Here is a 17932-nt window from a genome sequence, read left to right as displayed (position 1 = left end):
AGATCTGTCCTACTCCCCACCTCGACAGAGTAGTGTCTCAGCTGTTAGGAATAAGCATCCTTTGGCTCAAAGAAGGGGATACACACCACGGGCCACCCTATGGTTCTACCTGCGTGACCACGGAGAGGACATGAGGAGGTGGGATGGCAAGCCTACCTCAACCCTACAGGCACGAGTGCATGAACTGCAAGGAAGAACAGTCACTCAGGGAGGCTCTTCCAGGAAAGCTCCTGCTCTAGTTTCCAGTTAGCAAGTCCCCAGACAGAGGAGTAGAAGTGCTGATTTCACTTCTAAGTGTAATAGAGGGACTCCTGATGCACATTTACAGGAAGTGAGTTGTGACTGCCATGATCAGGACTAGAGGGGCCCTGCCTCCAGCCAGGTGGAGGAAAGGGATAACCGGGCTTACTGGACTGTGTGGATCCGATGGCCTGGCACGTCCGACCCACAGGAGTATAAAGCTTTAGTGGACACCGGCGCACAGTGCACCTTAATGCCATCAAACTATATAGGGGCAGAACCCATTAGCACTGCTGGAGTGACAGGAGAATCCCAAGAGCTAACTGTATTGGAGGCCGAAGCGAGCCTAACTGGGAATGAGTGGAAGAAGCACCCCATTGTGACTGGCCCAGAGGCTCCGTGCATCCTTGGCATAGACTACCTCAGGAGAGGGTATTTCAAGGACCCAAAAGGGTACAAGTGGGCTTTTCGCATAGCTGCCTTGGAGATGGAGGAAATTAAACAGCTGTCTACCTTGCCTGGCCTCTCAATGAACCCTTATGATGTGGGGTTGCTGAAGGTCAAAGAATAACAGGGGCCGATCACCACCACAATAGTGCACCGGCGGCAATATTTCACCAACAGAGACTCTCTGATCCCCATCCATAAACTCATTCACCAACTGAGGAACCAAGGAGTCATCAGTAAGACCCACTCACCCTTTAACAGTCCCATATGGCCAGTGCGGAAGTCTAACTGTAGACTATCGTGGCCTGAATGAAGTCACTCCACCGTTGGGTGCTGCTGTGCCAGACATGCTAGAGCTTCAATACAAACTGGAGTCAAAGGCAGCCAAGTGGTATGACACAATTGATATTGCTAATGCATTCTTCTCCATCCCTCTGGCAGCAGAGTGCAGGCCACAGTTTGCTTTCACATGGAGGGGCGTCCAGTACACCTGGAATCGACTGCCCCAGGGGTGGAAGCACAGTCCTACCATTTGCCATGGACTGATTCAGACTGTACTGGAACAGGGAGAAGCTCCAGAACACCTTCAATACATTGATGACATCATTGTGTGGGGCAACACAGTGGAAGAAGTTTTTGAGAAAGGAGAGAAAATAGAACAAAGCCTTCTGAAAGAGGGTTTTGCCATAAAACAAAGTAAGGTCAAGGGACCCGCACGAGAAATCCAGTTCTTAGGAATCAAATGGCAAGATGGTCGTCGTCAGATTCCAATGGATGTGATCAACAAAATAGCAGCCATGTCTCCACCAACTAGCAAAAAGGAAACATAAGCTTTCTTGGGCGTTGTGGGTTTTTGGAGAATGCATATTCCAAATTACAGTCTGATCGTAAGCCCTCTCTATCAAGTGACCCGGAAAAAGAATGATTTCAAATGGGACCCTGAGCAACAACAAGCCTTTGAACAGATTAAACGAGAAATAGTTCATGCAGTAGCTCTTGGGCCAGTCCGGGCAGGAGAAGATATAAAAAAATGTGCTCTACACTGCAGCCGGGGAGAATGGCCCTACCTGGAACCTCTGGCAGAAAGCGCCAGGGGAGACCCAGGGTCGACCCCTAGGGTTTTGGAGTCGGGGATACAGAGGGTCCGAAGCTGGCTATACTCCAACTGAAGAAGAGATATTGGCAGCATATGAAGGGGTTCGAGCTGCTTCATAACTGGTTGGTACTGAGGCACAGTTGCTCCTGGCACCCCGACTGCCAGTGCTGGGCTGGATGTTCAAAGGAAACATCCCCTCTACACACCATGCAACTGATGCTACATGGAGTAAATGGGTTGCACTGATCACCCAGCGGGCTCGAGTAGGAAACCCCAGTCGCCCAGGAATCTTGGAAGTGATTATGGACTGGCCAGAAGGCAAAGACATTGGAATACCACCAGAGGAGGAAGTGACACATGCTGAAGAAGCCCCACTGTATAACAAACTGCCAGAAAATGAAAAGCACTATGCCCTGTTCATTGATGGGTCCTGTTGCCTTGTGGAGATGGAAGGCTGCTGTATGGAGTCCTACACGACAAGTCGCAGAAACTGCTGAAGGAGAAGGTGAATTGAGCCAGTTTGCAGAGGTAAAGGCCATCCAGCTGGCCTTAGACTTTGCTGAACGGGAAAAGTGGCCAGTGCTCTATCTCTATACTGACTCCTGGATGGTGGCAAATGCCCTGTGGGGGTGGTTACAGCAGTGGAAGCAGAGCAACTGGCAGCGCAGAGGCAAACCCATCTGGGCTGTCACATTGTGGCATGATATTGCTGCCCAGTTAGAGAACCTGGTTGTAAAGGTACATCATGTGGATGCTCACGTCCCCAAGAGTCGGGCCACTGAAGAACATCAAAACAACCAGCAGGTAGATCAGGCTGCCAAGATCGAAGTGGCTGAGGTGGATCTGGACTAGCAACATAAGGGTGAACTATTTCTAGCTCGGAGGGCCCATGACACCTCTGGCCATCAAGGAAGAGATGCAACATAGAGGTGGGTTCGTTATCGAGGGGCGGACTTGACCATGGACACTATTGTACAGGTTATCCATGAACATGAAATGTACTCCAACCAAGCAAGCCAAGCAGGTAAAGCCTATGGGGGACAATGGCTGAAATATAAATATGGGGAGGCCTGGCAAATTGACTGTATCACGCTCCCACAAACCCGACAAAGCAAGCATCATGTGCTTACAATGCTATAAGCAACCACTGGATGGCTGGAACTATATCCCATGCCCCATGCCACTGCCCGGAACAATATCCTGGGTGTGGAAAAACAAGTCCTGTGGCGACATGGCACGCCAGAGAGAATTGAGTCAGACAATGGGACTCATTTCCAAAACAACCTCATAGATACCTGGGCCAAAGAGCATGGCATTGAGTGGGTGTATCACATCCCCTATCACGCACCAGCCTCTGGGAAAACTGAACGGTACAATGGACTGTTAAAAACTACACTGAGAGCAATGGGGGGTGGAACATTCAAGCACTGGGAAACACATTTAGCAAAAGCCTCCTGTTTAGTCAACACGAGGGGATCTGCCAATCGAGCTGGCCCTGCCCAATCAGAAATCTTACGTACTGTGGAAGGGGGTAGAGTCCCTGTAGTGCATGTGAAAAATATGCTGGCAAAAACAGTTTGCGTTATTCCTGGCTCGGGTAAAGGCAAACCCATTCATGGAGTTGATTTCATTCAGGGACCTGGGTGCACTTGGTGGGTGATGCGGGAGAATGGAGGAGTCCAATGTGTGCCACAAGGGGATTTGATTTTGGGTGAAAACAGCCAGTGAACTGAATGGTATGCTGTTAATTGCTACGTAATTTTGTGTTATCATTCCTATGATTGCTATATGCCACATCAATGGTATTATGGTAGGAATCTCCCAAATTAATGAAGGATGAACTTTGAATCAAGCAAAATGCAATGGTGATATAACAAGGACTGTCAGCGCAGCAGTGATGGAATAAGGTGTGAGTTCAGCATGCAGCAATCTGACACTACACACACCATCTTCCCTGCCCTGAAAGAGTGTTACAATAGATGGAACCCAAATTCATGGACTAAATGAACTCAGTGGACATTTTTGTGGACATCTGTGGATATTTCACAGACATTTTACAGGGGCAGTCCATAGACTAAGAGAATGATAAATGATATCTGCACATTCTGTTAAAGGATGAGAATGGGGGTAGTCGTTATTGAATTTATATTGGATAGTATGGGAACTGAGCATGCTGTGGGACATGGGACGTTGTACTGGTTTTGGTTGGGATATAATTCTCTTTACTCTATGTCGTGGTTTAGCCGGCAACTCAGCCCCACACAGTCGCTCGCTCACTCCCCCACCGGCAGATGGGGAAGAGAATCAGAAGGGTAACGCTCGTGGGTTTGGATAAGAACGGTTTAATAATTAAAATTAAAAGAAACAACAACAGAAATGCAATGTAAAGGAGAACAATGAGAGGCGCAAAGCCCTGGGGGAGGGGGGAAGGGAGGGGAGAGAGGGAACGAACCGCCAAAACAAACCGCACACGCCGCAGCTGCCCGCTGCCCGCCGACCCGATGCCGCGCCGCTCCCGAGCCGCAAACTGCCCCCCCCCCCCCCCCCCCACAATATACTGGTCATGGTGTCACATGGTATGGAATGAACCTGCCATTGGCCAGTCGGGGTCAGCCGCCCCCACCATGGCCCTGCCCCTCCCAGCCCCCCTGCCAGCGGCAGAGCTCGGGAAGCTGGAAAGGTAGCCGACACCCACAGTGAGGAGAATTAACCCCTTCTCAACCAAAACCAGCACACTGTAACTGGTATAGTGTGGATGGCACACTAATGTTTAACTATTGTTAAGTAGAGGCTAAGTGTTGCTACATAGCTCCTATAGTAGTTAGGGACCTTTCCAGCTTCCCATGCTCTGTCACTGGGCAAGAAGGTGGGAGGGGAGGGGCCACCACCAAGACAGCTGACCCAAACTGGCCCATGGGATATTTCATACTATGTGAAGTCATGACCAGTACATTAACCAGGGCAGTTGGCATACGGGGGAGGCGGTTGCGTCTTGGAGACTGGTGGCATTGGGTCAGCGAGCAGCTGCGTCACATGCTGTTTGTTTTGGATGTTCATTCCCCCCCACCCCAGGTTTCACCTCCCTCTTGTTGTTTCCCTTTTTATTGCATTATTATTTTTGTTGTTACTATTATTTGTTATTTTAATTATTAAACAGTTCTTATCTCAACCCACGAGCTTTCTCACTTTTACCCTTCTGATTTTCTCACACATCCCACCAGTGGGGGAGTGAGTGAGTGGTTGTGTGGTGTTTAGTTGCCGGCTGAGGCTAAACCACAACAGATATAAACAGTATGGAATAAGGGGTGGATACTCTCATGGTTTTAGCTGGGATAGAGTTAATTTTCCTCACTGTAGCTGGCATAGTGCTGTGTGGAATAAGTGAATGTGGCCTCCCATGATCTCATCGCCCTTATTGGATGCAAGCCGTGGGACAGAAAAACAACCTGCAGAAAAACACAGAACTGAGGCCTTGATATGCGGGACAGAAGGTCAGGGGGCACAGCTGGAGCACCGAAGCAGGAAAGCACACTTATCTATGTTTATACCATATATGGAGCTAGTGTGATAGAACACATTCAGAGGTGGAGAGAAGGGAAAAATACTAGCTCAGGAGGCAGACTATATTAAGGCTGCTCTTTTATGAATAAACAGCCTTTGCATGGATATGGAGTCCATGTTGTGAATCACCACAGTGCTGTGCTTTGGACTTAGTATGAAAATAATGTTGATAACACAGAGATGTTTTAGTTGTTGCTAGGTAGTGCTTATACTAGTCAAGGACTTCTCTAGCTTCCCATGCTCTGCCAGGTGCACAAGAAGCTGGGAGGGGAGGGGGCACAGCTAAGAGAGCAGATTCAAACTGGCCAAAGGGATATTCCATAGCATATGACATCATGCCCAGTATTTTAATTGGGGGGAGCTGGCCAGAGGCAGGCAGCGATCGCAACTTGGGGACCAGAAACATCAGTCAGCAGGTGGCAAGCGGTTGTATCACTTGTGGTTTGGTTGGTTGGTTGGTTGGGGGGGGGGGGGCTTCATTTCTCTCTCTCTCATTATTTTCCTTTTTATTTTATTATCATTACCATCATTAACATTACTATTTTAATTAAACTGTTCTTATCTTAACCCACAAGTTTTTTTGCTTTTGCTCTTCTGATTCTCTTCCCCATCCCACTGGGGGGGGGAAGTGAGCCAGCAGCTGTGTGGTGCTTAGTTGCTGGCTGGGGTTAAACCACAACAAATGCTTAAGATGCCTTTATGAGGAAAAGAACAGAGGGACAAAGGTAATAAGAAAATGGGATAAAGTGCATTTTTAACACTGAATGGCAAATCCAAGCACCAAGACAATATCCTCCAAGACTTTGAACACATCACCAGGAGTACTGTACATAAAAAAATACAGAATGCCGCATTTAGAAGTGACAGCATTTTTTTTCTCCTCTTTTCCTTTTCCTTTCCTTCCCCCCTCCCCTTTTTTAATTTACATGGGTATCATGGGACAGCACTAATTAAATATCTGAGTAAACTGCAGTAAGTACACCTGGTTAGTCTTAGGAAAAAAGACTAAACAGAAACAACACACTATGAACAAAAAAATTTATTTTAAAAGATAATTATTTTTAGTGAATCAAGTCAGAAAGAGAAAACATGGAAGACAACTTATCAGTTATGTAGCTCCTTAAGTACAGCTGAGGGAAGAACAAGCTGCCATAGACAATTGTAGAAATCTTCATTTTTGACCTTAGTTTAGGTTAAGTTCAAGGAATAAGAATGATCTCTTAATGACTAGAATCGTTTCAATCCAAGTTGAGAAAAACGGTTCTCATCACAAAAACTATTAGAAGATCAAGTCCCTTTATAAAAAAATATTACCAATGTGTTTTATCAGTCAGTCACTGACTACCCTTCAGCTCTGACACCATAGTTTTTGTCGTTTACTTCAAGATCCCCCCCAAATGACTTTATCCTACCTATCTACTTTATGAGTTGCTAACACCAACTAGACTTGGCTCTGCCAAATTCTTCAGCATTTACCGTTCCATAAACACTTTCACCTAGCTATGCATTTTCCCTGTTGCTTTTTGTGCTTGGAAGGAAGTTCCCATAGAGCAAGAGAGGTACAGCCCCAATCTTATCCTCCAAACTACTCAACATGCTCAGCAAAGATGTTATACCTTAAAAAAACCTGACTGTATACAGATTAGAAGCAGAAGCCAGAGGTCTACCAGGACTGAATCCAGACTGGTGAATCCACCCTGGGGAAATAATGAGATAAGATCCACAAATCTAGCAAAATCAATCTTGACCAACTAGGATTTCTTATCCCTACCACTCCTACTGAAAGGCTGTTTTAGTTTTTCAATCCCAAATATTAGAACCCTTCTAGTTTTTATTCTAAGTTTACTACCAATCAATTATACCAATCTTCAAACACAACATAAGCCTTCATTTATCTCTCCCAGGTATGCACTCCCAGTCAAATACCCAAGAGCCTTTGTTTTGCTGCATAAAAAGGATAAGCTCTTTCCATTTCAGGATAAGTTCTCCATTGATTATCACAAATTATTCCCAATACACACTTCATATTGCCCATGTCTAAATGTGAATAATACTAATTGTGCACTTTCTGGTAAGAATTCATCCTGAGAGTTACTTGACAGTAACAGTCGTACTTCCCGTTCTCTGTTGAGTACTTCCTAAGATTATACCACTGGCTCAGAAAATTAAGCAAAAATGCAATGAAAAATGCCTGAAACTATATTTGTTGGCCTGATTTTTTTTTTATTTCTTGATCAAGAACACTATCCGCCCCACTCTTCATAAAGGAACGAGTTCTGGAGAGCAATCAAAGCTATTGCCATTTCAGTTGAAACTCTCCATATGATATACTTTGCCTTCAACATGTCCTCATGAGCATTTTTGGGGAAAGATTTCTGACAAAGTTTAGCTTTTGAGAACCAAATTGGAAGGGGGAGGGAAGTATTTGGCCAGCAATGGACATCAGAACTTTTTTTTTCTTCCTGTGTTAACTGTTGGGTCTCAGCTTTTAAATTAGGACATGACACTTCAAAAAGATAGCCTGCACACAAAGGATGTGTTTTTCAGTCCCATAACACTGTCTACATTCAGCCAGATTAAGCCTCTGAGATTACAATTTACACATGTTCAGTAAACATTTGGTATAAATCAAACAGCTGAACTCCCCACACTTCCTCCCTGTTCATGCCAAAAGCTGCACATGGAAAAGTTTTAAGAAGCTACTCATGTTTTGATGCAGTGTCAAACACTGCTGGCTCTTCATGCTTTATTTATATGATCCCAGGCCCAAGGAGTAAATTTATAGAAACTTCACAAATAGCAACTTAACTAAGATTTCATATTTCACTGTCCTACGAGTACATTAACAGTATAAACAGTTCACATTTAACAGTATAAAGGAAGCCTTAATGTCTTGCACCTACAACAGTATATTTTAACCTATGATTAAAAACCACTTACTACAAGAAAGAACTGTCCTCAAAGGTTACACATGTAAAACCCAGAGGAATTCATGACTTAAAGGCAAAATAAAGACTATTTCTGTACTTCTACTAAAAAGCAAAAATTTGAGTGCCCACTAGAACAGTTCTTTCAGAATTTCAAATTTAACATCTCTTTCATTGATCAGCCATTTCCCACCCCCCTCACAGAATGATATTCAAAATATTTTTCACCCTAGCACTACCAGGACACAATTACTACATAGGATAGTACAAAAGTAGCCAACTGGGGTTTCTTGTACTTGGCGCTCAAGCAGTGCCCATTACAGGCCACTTTCTCTGATGGCTGCAGAGCTATGAAAGGTTCTGAGCTACTGACTGTCGTGGTTCAGCCCCAGTCAGTAACTAAACACCATGCAGCCGCTCACTCACTCCCCCCCACCTTTGTGGGATGGGGGAGAGAATCAGAAGAGCAAAAGAAAAAAAAACCACCAAAAAACAAACTTGTGGGTTGAGATAAGAACAGTTTAATAATTAGAATTAAATAATAATAATAATGATAATTATAATATAGTAAAAAGGAAAAGTGAAAAAGGGAAAAACCAGAAACACAAACGATACAACCACTCACCACCTGCCGACCAACACTGCCCATCCCCGAGCTGCGATTGCTGCCCGCCTCCCCTGGCCAGCTCCTCCTAGTTAACATACTGGGCATGATGTTACATGATATGGAATATCCCTTTGGCCAGATTGAGTCCACTCTCTTAGTTGTGCCCCCTCCCCTCCCGGCTTCTTGTGCACCTGGAAGAGTCCTTGACTAGTATAAGCACTACCCAGCAACAACTAAAACATCTGTGTGTTATCAACATTGTTTTCATGCTAAGTCCAAAGCACAGCACTATGCCAGCTGCAGTGAAGAAAATTAACTCTGTCCCAGATGAAACCATGACACTGACCAAGGCAAATTCCCCACATCTGAAACCAAGAACTTAATAAGCACACACGGCCAAATTTGTCCTAAAGCCCACACCAGTCCCATCTTGCAGTGGAGTACTGGATGCCTAACAAAGCATCACCTCTCATCACTTCTCAAAACTCTACCCTGCGCTGCAGTTACAGCGCTGATGAAGCGTACTCTCAAAAGCTTACTACCATGTAGGACAGCTTGTAAGGGACTAGAAACTTGTCTCAACATTGTTGGCAGGACAGTTTTAGCCACCACGGCAACTAGGACAGTTTAGCCACCAAAACCTCATCACCACAGCAACCGGGACAGTTTGACCGGACAGGAACGCATATGCACCCTGTTGCCTCAGAGCACATAGCCCTAGTCCTCAGCACATGCGCCTGGGCCCAGGGTCAACTGACCACATAGGGGAGGCTTGGACCCTCTAGATCCAACTTAGGTTAGATTTGTAGGGGCAAAATGTCAATTTTGTTGTTTTGGTGTATTGTATGGGCCATGACCCCTGGAACAATCAGTTATCCCCTCAGAGACTTTAGGGATGAAGGGAATAATATGAAAAATTATTTTATGCAATTGGCTGAACAAATAGCAAGTGGTTATAATCTCACAAAATGCTGTATATGTGGAGGACCGTTTGGTCTATCAAGTTGGCCCTGGGTAGCTATACCTTTGCTACCAAAATGGTTGGTGAGCAATTACAGTGAAACAAAAAAGAAAAAAATATGGGAAAGCTCATATGACTCACCATGGCAGATACAATTTCCAAAGGAAAGTAAATATTGTTTGGCTAGGACACAAAAGGATGGCCCCTTTATGGGTAACAGCATGTGCGAGTGGACGTATCAGAATGTAAGCATAGCTGCCCACGTGGCAAAAGAGCCACATGAAAAGGATGAATTCATATATATCTATACCTGGGTGAATGATGAGAGATACATGAACAGATTTCCCAGATTTTGGTCTCTTACGCCTAATACCAGTCAAGGGGACACTGTAGGCCATGAGTGTATTTGGGACCAGGAAACAGGAGCTTACAACTGTAAATAGTGTAATAGAATAGATTGGCCCCATTGGAGGACAACATGGGAAAAACTTTGTTCAAACTCACCCTGTTGTGAAAACACCAAAGGAATCACTATATTGTTGTGGTGGAGGTGACCCATTTGGTTTAGAACCTACCCCTTATTTTGACCCCTCACCCCATGTGGAACATTGGAGAGGACCCTTAAGGGACACTATTGGATATGTGGAAACCATGCATACAAAGTGCTGCCAGCAAACTGGTCAGGAATATGTTATGTTGGGGTGATCCGTCCCTTGTTTTTCTTGCTCTCAGAAACAGGTGGAGACCATTTAGGCATTCAAATATATGTTGATTTGAAGCAGGCAAAATGATCCAAAATTATTGATACCTCCCTCAATGATGGGAGTGGCCAGTCCTGGGGTAAGGACACATGGACCCCTCAACGTATCATACAACATTATGGACCCACAACGTGGAACCCCAATGAATGGGTTAGCAGTGCTCGAGAACCCATTTACAGCCTAAATCGCATTATCCAACTGCAAGCCGTATTAGAAATTATCACCAAACAGCTGAGGCCCTTGACCTATTGGCAGATCAGGCAACCCAAATGCGAACTGCAATTTACCAGCATCACATGGTTCTCAACTACCTACTAGCCCAAGAAGGCAGAGTCTGTGGGAAATTGAATGTTTAAAAATCTATGACAATGGCAAGGTCATTAAACAAATTGCTGCTGGAATATGGAAATTAGCCCATGTTCCCATCCAAACCTGGAAAGGCTGGGATATTGATATGTTCTCCTGGCTTCCAGAAGGCCCGTGGATTAAATGAGTCTTATTTTACCTATTGTGCGGTCTAAGTACATTACTGTTTTTGCCATGCATCATCCCATGTTTCATTCAGCTAGTCCAATGTGTGGTCACAAATATGCAGTTTGTACCCACTGTGTCACCTGATGGAGTTAAACAAATTCGAGCTGTACGTCAGTCTGTCATCCACAGACCAAATTGCATAAACTGTCTACCTAACCTGTTTTTATTGGAAATTGAATTGCTATTGATGTCAGGCATTGGCCTTGTTTAGAGTTGATGTCTATAATGTTTTGGCTTTTATAGGTAGCATCTTTGTTATTGATATAACCTTTCTGCCTTTGTTTCTATTCTTTCTCTCATCACTGTCTCTATATCCACCATCAATGTTGAGCCACGTGGTGGTGTAAGGGACTAGAAACTTGTCTCAACATTGTTAACAGGACAGTTTTAGCTACCATGGCAACCGGGCAGGACAGTTTAACTACCAAAACCTCATCACCATGGCAACCAGGACAGTTTGACCAGACAGGAACACATGCATCCTGTTGCCTCAGAGCACACAGCCCTAGTCCTCAGCACATGCGCCTGGGCCCAGGGTCGACTGACCACATAGGGGAGGCTTGGACCCTCTACTGACAGTACTGGGCATGCATCCCCATCACCGATTGGGAGGCATGGTTATGCAAAAAAAGTTCTGAGAACAATGCTATAAAAGGTGAAACCAGCAGAGACACGGAGGAAGGATGTTCTCCCACCAGATTCGAAGATACATCGGATTGACGGGATGCCACAGATCCATGGTGGTAGCTATTACAACTCTCTCTCTCACTCCCTTTCTCACTCTTTTTTCTCTTTCTCTCCTTTTCTCTTGCATACTTTTTGCTGGCCAAATAAAGTGACTTGGCACTTGACTCCATTTTGAGTCTTAATTCTGTTTCCAAGAATGTAAAAGAAACCTAGTCATGATAAAACATTTGAGTTAATCAGAAGTTAAGCCCAGCTGACCCCAACCACCCAGAGCTACCTGAGGTTGGCTGGAAAGCAAGGGGGTTTACCCTCTGCCAAATTGTTCAACCCAACAGTGGATCATGACACAGCTAAAGGACACTTCTAATATCATTATGTTCAGCATTAAATTATGCACAATTTGGGGAATTTATAAATTTTGAAGTCATGAAGGGAAAACAGGTAATAAAGTCAGAAAAACATTTGTATTTTATGTCCTTTACTAATTTAAAGACAGACAACTTAATCGGGTATACTTTATAGTCAGCCTTGAGAAAAGGAGGCTTCAGCCTTGAGAAAAAGAGGCTTAGAGGGGATCTCATCACCATGTACCAGTACTTAAGGGGTAGCTACAAAGAAGATGGAGACTCCCTTTTTACATGGAGAGGACAAGGGGGAATGGATACAAGTTGCTCTTGGGGAGACTCTGATTGGACACCAGAGGAAAATTTTTCACAGTGAGGACAGTCAACCATTGGAATAATCTCCCCAGGGAAGTGGTTGACTCGGCCACGTTGGACACCTTCAAGAGTCAGCTGGACAGGGTGCTGGGCCATCTTGTCTAGACTGTGCTCTTCCTAGAAAGGTTGGACTAGATGATCCCTGATGTCCCTTCCAACCTGTGATAGTCATATAAAAGAATTAAAACTAAGTTATGCCTACAGGCACACAACAAAACTTTTTAATTCTAAAGCACAAATACTGCAGAAACTCTTCAAGTAATTAGGGTCCTGATCCTTCAAAAATAATTAAGACTTCCTTGCTATAAGTTTCTATCACTTTAGCTTCACTTGAACAATAGCAGTCAAGGTGTAAACTGTATAGAATCTGCTGCCACACAAGGTAGCAGAGCTGTCAAAGCACTATTAGCTTCAGTATCATATCTCCAGCTTGTACTTCCTGCCAAACCAGACAGAAGATTAATTTGTGCTCATGTGAGTCAGACTAAGTGTAATATCCAAATTATAACTGAAAGTACATCTGTAGTAAAGTTAAACTCTAACATATACTTAGCTGTAGTGACTCAAATAATCCTGTGACCTCAGTGAGAGCAATTCAGATGCCTAACACCATTTTTAGGTATCTAAGAGCATGTCAGACATCCACAAAAGAATGGTAGTCATGACAGAACTACAAAAGACCCACATCTTTTTTTGAGCAACAACTCAAAGCTAACCACTGTTTGGATACCTAATCCTACCCAAAGAAACTACTCATATAGTTACTATTACATACATTTGAGGGTTTCCATGATCATGTCCTTTCACACTGCAACTGAACAAGAAATACATAGGGCATTCTGCTCAAATCTATATCACTTAGTGGTTTGTTTTTTTACCTGAATGTCACCATTCACATTTAAACACAAGTCTATTTAATTTTCAGTCCTACCATAATTTATATAGTATCAAATACCTGCACCTGCTCAGAGGTCCCATCACATCAGAGGAACCAACCCAACAGAATTCATCACAGAAGCTGCTTTTTAAAGTCCCGATTCCACAGTCACTCAGAAGTAACTGTTTCATATGTTTGGATTGCTGTAACAACCAGCCCTCCAAAACTTTTACAGTCTATCAGCCAAACACAAAGGCCTGTGAAATTCATAACTCTATGTCAAAAAAAAAAAATAATTTATTCTTAGTAGTAGTAGTATAATTCACTTATAAAAAAAACACAGCAGTTTTAGATTAGATGAATTGCTGAATTGTTTCAAAGTAAGTGAAACTTACATTGGATTTCAAGAGACTGCAGTTTCAGAACCTTTGTATCTGTATCATCTCCCAAGATGGAAGACTACAACTATCTCCTGTCCTATGACTTCAAAAGAAAAAAACCAAACTAACAAAAACACAACAGAAAACACAACCCCACAAACATGCCAAGGAGACAGCTACATAGGAAAAAAGTTTAAGCTGATTTTAGAAATTTAGCTTTGTAAATTTATTTCATACTGGTTTAGTCTATTCAAGAATAAACTGTCAGGGCCTTAATGATGCTCAAACCCCACCTAGGTGGTCAGACCCACCTCATCACTTAGGACTTGCCTGGTCATCATGGGACTGTTGGCCAACCCTGGTTACTTTTGCTGACCTGATCCTGACCCTGACTTGACTTTCTAACTTGGGCTTGGATCTGCCTCCTCATTATGGACTTGCCTAACACTCTGGACTCTTGGCTGAATGCAGTTACCATCACTGGACCTGCTCTGCTAACCCTGCTTGTGTGCTGTGGGACTGCACCATCTGTCAGTGAGAACTTTACCAAGTGTGAATTCATGCTCACAAGATATGACAAGTGTTTCTCAGTGAAAGGAATTAAAAAAAAAAAAAAGCAAGCTTTCATTATTAGCCTGCTGCCATCTATGATACTTGAGGTTACACCAAATGCATATTTCTTCACAATGCTACTACAAGCAATTATAGCAGGATTATCATGTCTTCATTTTAATGGTACATGGATGCATTTTCTTCTGGACAACTTTAACATTTTAAAGTTAAAAAGCTTTTGATCTCATTACTTATCTGTTTGTTTCATTACCTCTCGTCTTTCAAACCAAAATACATCTTGGTTTGGTTGGTACAGCATCCAGAGGACAGCTATTTAACAGAGGAATACTATGACTTCAAAAGCATATCAGCCTTTGGGTTCAGTTTAGGATGGGGGTTGGTTTGGGGTCTGTTTTTTTTTAAAAAAAAAAAAAAAAAAGGAGAGTACCACATTAAAAAAAAAACCAGAGGTTAAGTAGCCAACATCTCAAAATCAAGATTTTATGATCAATCTAAGCAAGCAAATACTTGAAACAAGAAATCCTATTTTACATACTGAATTCCTTTACTTCCAGGAGACAGCAAAACAGAAACATAATTTAATTTTAGATTTCCAAAATTATTAACTACCCAAAATAGATGTTTCTGCTTTACCTTTATCTTCCCAGAAAAAATATTTTTTGATTTAACATCAAGTAAGAATCTCTGATGGGATCTTTTTAATAAAAGGCATGAGAATAGTCACAGCAAACCTCACAAGTAGATCACAAACAATTAGTAAAACCAAAATATTTTTTTAAAAAGCAGGCTCTATCTTTAGACCTTCACAATAACTTTTTCATGTGATGCCCCCCTCTCCTTTCTCTGCCATAGCAGTTTGAGATTTTACGCAAGCACAGGAAGTGGCTTCAAAGGTAAGGAAAATAACTGATCTCATTATACATAAAATTATCAAGCATGAGTTAAAATATTATTACATTTGAATAAGGTGTTCAGACAAAATGACAGGTTGTCAGGGTTCATCTGGAAATACTGGTTTTATGTATCAAGTATTTTAAAACACATAGTCAAACAAAACTGAAATGCAGACACATTAATACCCACTTATTTCAAAGCTGTTATGCCAATAGCATGACAATCAAGGTTGGCCTTGTTATTCGCCTTACTTGAAGAGGCCTTCTACCCCTTCAAGTAAACGTGTGGATGAGTAAAGGTACACAAGATTACCTTTTGTGGGCAGTGGGACAAGACAGAAGTCAACAGAGATCAAAAGAAGTAAAAAAAGGCTTCCAAAAAAAAAGGAAAAGCATACAGCTTTCCTAAAACAACTTCTACAAGTAAAAGAAATCCAGAACCACGTTTAACAGTGAACTTCAAGTTACAGAGATGTTGTTATAGAGTCCTTTTATCATGATGCATTGCAGATGATTAGAGCGTGGATTTTTGCCTGACAGGTACAATAGAAGTCTTTCCCTGATAAGAAATTGGAATCAACTATTGCACTTTAAGCAATGTCTTCAAACTGTAATATGGTTGAGGTAGGTCCCTAGCTTAGGTCACAGAAACACTACATAGGACAAGTTACCTGGGCTGATGAGCCACACAGGGGCAACTATACTGCTTCCAATACCCCTAACTACTCTAGGTATCTATACAAAGTAAATTTTGCTATATGTTATTTTCACCACTATTACAAAAAGCAAATAAAAGCATCACATACTTTTGTTGCTGAAGACATATTATAGAACAATGACACCTTTTCAGTACTTGGTGCCAAAAGGTATTTAAAAGAACAGTGCTCACTGCCATCAGTGCCAGTCCAAACTATTGTTGGTGGCAACCTCAATGCCAGGGCTGCCATTCATCTAGAAGGTCATTGCACTGTGTAAAACAAAGAAAAAGCACAGTGACTAGCCTAAAGAATACACTTTACTAAATTTTATGACCATAAAAACTAAACTGATTCAGACAGACTTCAGTGAATAAGTGTCAGTAACACTATGCTTCCAACAGCTACCTGCGCAAAAGTATGTTTGAAGTGTGACAGCTCAATTTTTAAAAGGCTTAGTTATTCCAGCTGACATCCTAAACTCACTACCATATAGTATGCGCGTGTTTTAGTGTCAGCATGAAATAAGTGAGGCACAAAAAAAATTCGGTAAGATTATTAAAGTAGCTCAAGAAATTAGTTGAGCTGGATTCAAATAGCAAAGAAAGAACAGATAAGGAGGAGAAGCATCCAAGGAGGTCAGCTCATCTTGACAGCTGAAGCTAGAACATCAGGTAAAAAAAACAAGTCTCAGCTATATGACAGGTCAGTAGTGCAAAAGCTAAAAGCTTTAGAATACATTACAACACAGCATTTTGAGATGCAGAGTAGAACCTATGCCTAGCCATCAGCACCCTGCATGCTTCAGAAATAATGTAAAGAAGCAAGTAAACTTGATGGGGGCTGGGAGGGGGCAAGAAAGGAAAAAGGGGGTAAATTCACTAAACTTAGCTATCTGGGTCAGTCAAATGGAAGAAAAAGTGTTGTAGCATTACACACACGCACACTAAGTTACCACCAAAATCAAGACTTTTTTTTCCTTCAAAATAATGCACCTAAACCGCAATTTGTGTTATTTTAGCAACAGAAGGCAAGACAAAACACAGAAACCTGAACTTGTGAAACAGCTGCGCCCGTTCCTAAGGCTTCTAAAAGCGCTGCTTACCCTACAAGCCCCCCCCCAAGCCATCATGCCCCAAGCCCCGCGGAAGGCAAGCGCCTCCGGCGCTGCCGATCAGCGCCCCCCAGCCCCCCCAAGACCAGTGCTACCCCACAGTGCTGGTCCTCCTCCACTTCCCACGGCTAGAAACACCCACACACAGGCAGCGGGGCCAGTGCCCCTTCCCCGGACACCCACAGCTCTGCGCAGCTCGCTCTGCCCCCGCCGCAGTACTGAGAAAGGCTCGCAGCACCACACCAACCACAGCCTCACCTTGAAGGGGTTGTTGAGGTCCGGATGGGCAAAAGGGTTGCTGTCGAAGTCCGACATGGGGCAGGCAAACACTATGATTAGTAGACAACAACTCTTCCCCTACAACACCCCACACATTCGCCGGCTCGCAAATTGCTCCCCGTCGCTATCACCAGCCACGGCGCACCAACCTCCCAAAATGGCTGCCCCGGAACTGAAGCTACCGGGCGGAACAACCCTGAAAGAGAGAAGGAGCACACATTTCTGGAGTGGGTAGGGAGGAAGTACGGCTTAGAAAAGCCTATTCGCGAGAGAGTGGACTGTGAGAGGAACACTTGTCGCTCTTGCTGTGCTAGCTGAGCTGATTGGGGGGTAATGAAGGATTCTTTCTCGCTGCTCTCGCTTATGAGCACTAGCCCGGAGCTGGGGGAAGGGCCAGGGCTTCCCGCCTATGGCATATCTAGCGCGGCAACCGGGGGGGGGGGTATGCTGCTAATGGCGGGCGGGGAGGGGGCGCGGAAAGAAGGGTGTCTCCCCTCAGAGAGCGGTACTTGACTGGCCATATCCGAGCCACTGGCTCGGCCAGGGCAGTTCCCATTTGGTAGCCTTGTCTCTGGGCTACT

The 17932-nt window shown here is 43.7% G+C and overlaps 1 protein-coding gene across 2 annotated transcripts in view; it reads right to left on the bottom strand.

The window, feature by feature from the left end:
* Positions 1-17719, bottom strand: part of LOC142049858 (secretory carrier-associated membrane protein 1-like) — a 74270-nt gene extending 56551 nt beyond the window's left edge. The window contains exon 1 of one of the 2 annotated variants that reach the window (XM_075077966.1): positions 17331-17719. In XM_075077966.1, coding sequence (XP_074934067.1) covers positions 17331-17387 — 57 coding nt within the window. In that variant the 5' untranslated portion in view covers positions 17388-17719. The remainder of the gene's footprint in view (positions 1-17330) is intronic. The other variant, XM_075077968.1, reaches the window with a different exon arrangement.
* Between the last annotated feature and the right edge of the window lie 213 nt (positions 17720-17932).

The sequence above is a fragment of the Phalacrocorax aristotelis genome, chromosome W, assembly GCF_949628215.1.
Source record: "Phalacrocorax aristotelis chromosome W, bGulAri2.1, whole genome shotgun sequence".
Taxonomy (NCBI): Eukaryota; Metazoa; Chordata; class Aves; order Suliformes; family Phalacrocoracidae; genus Phalacrocorax; species Phalacrocorax aristotelis.
This window is presented reverse-complemented; position numbering and strand designations above follow the sequence as displayed.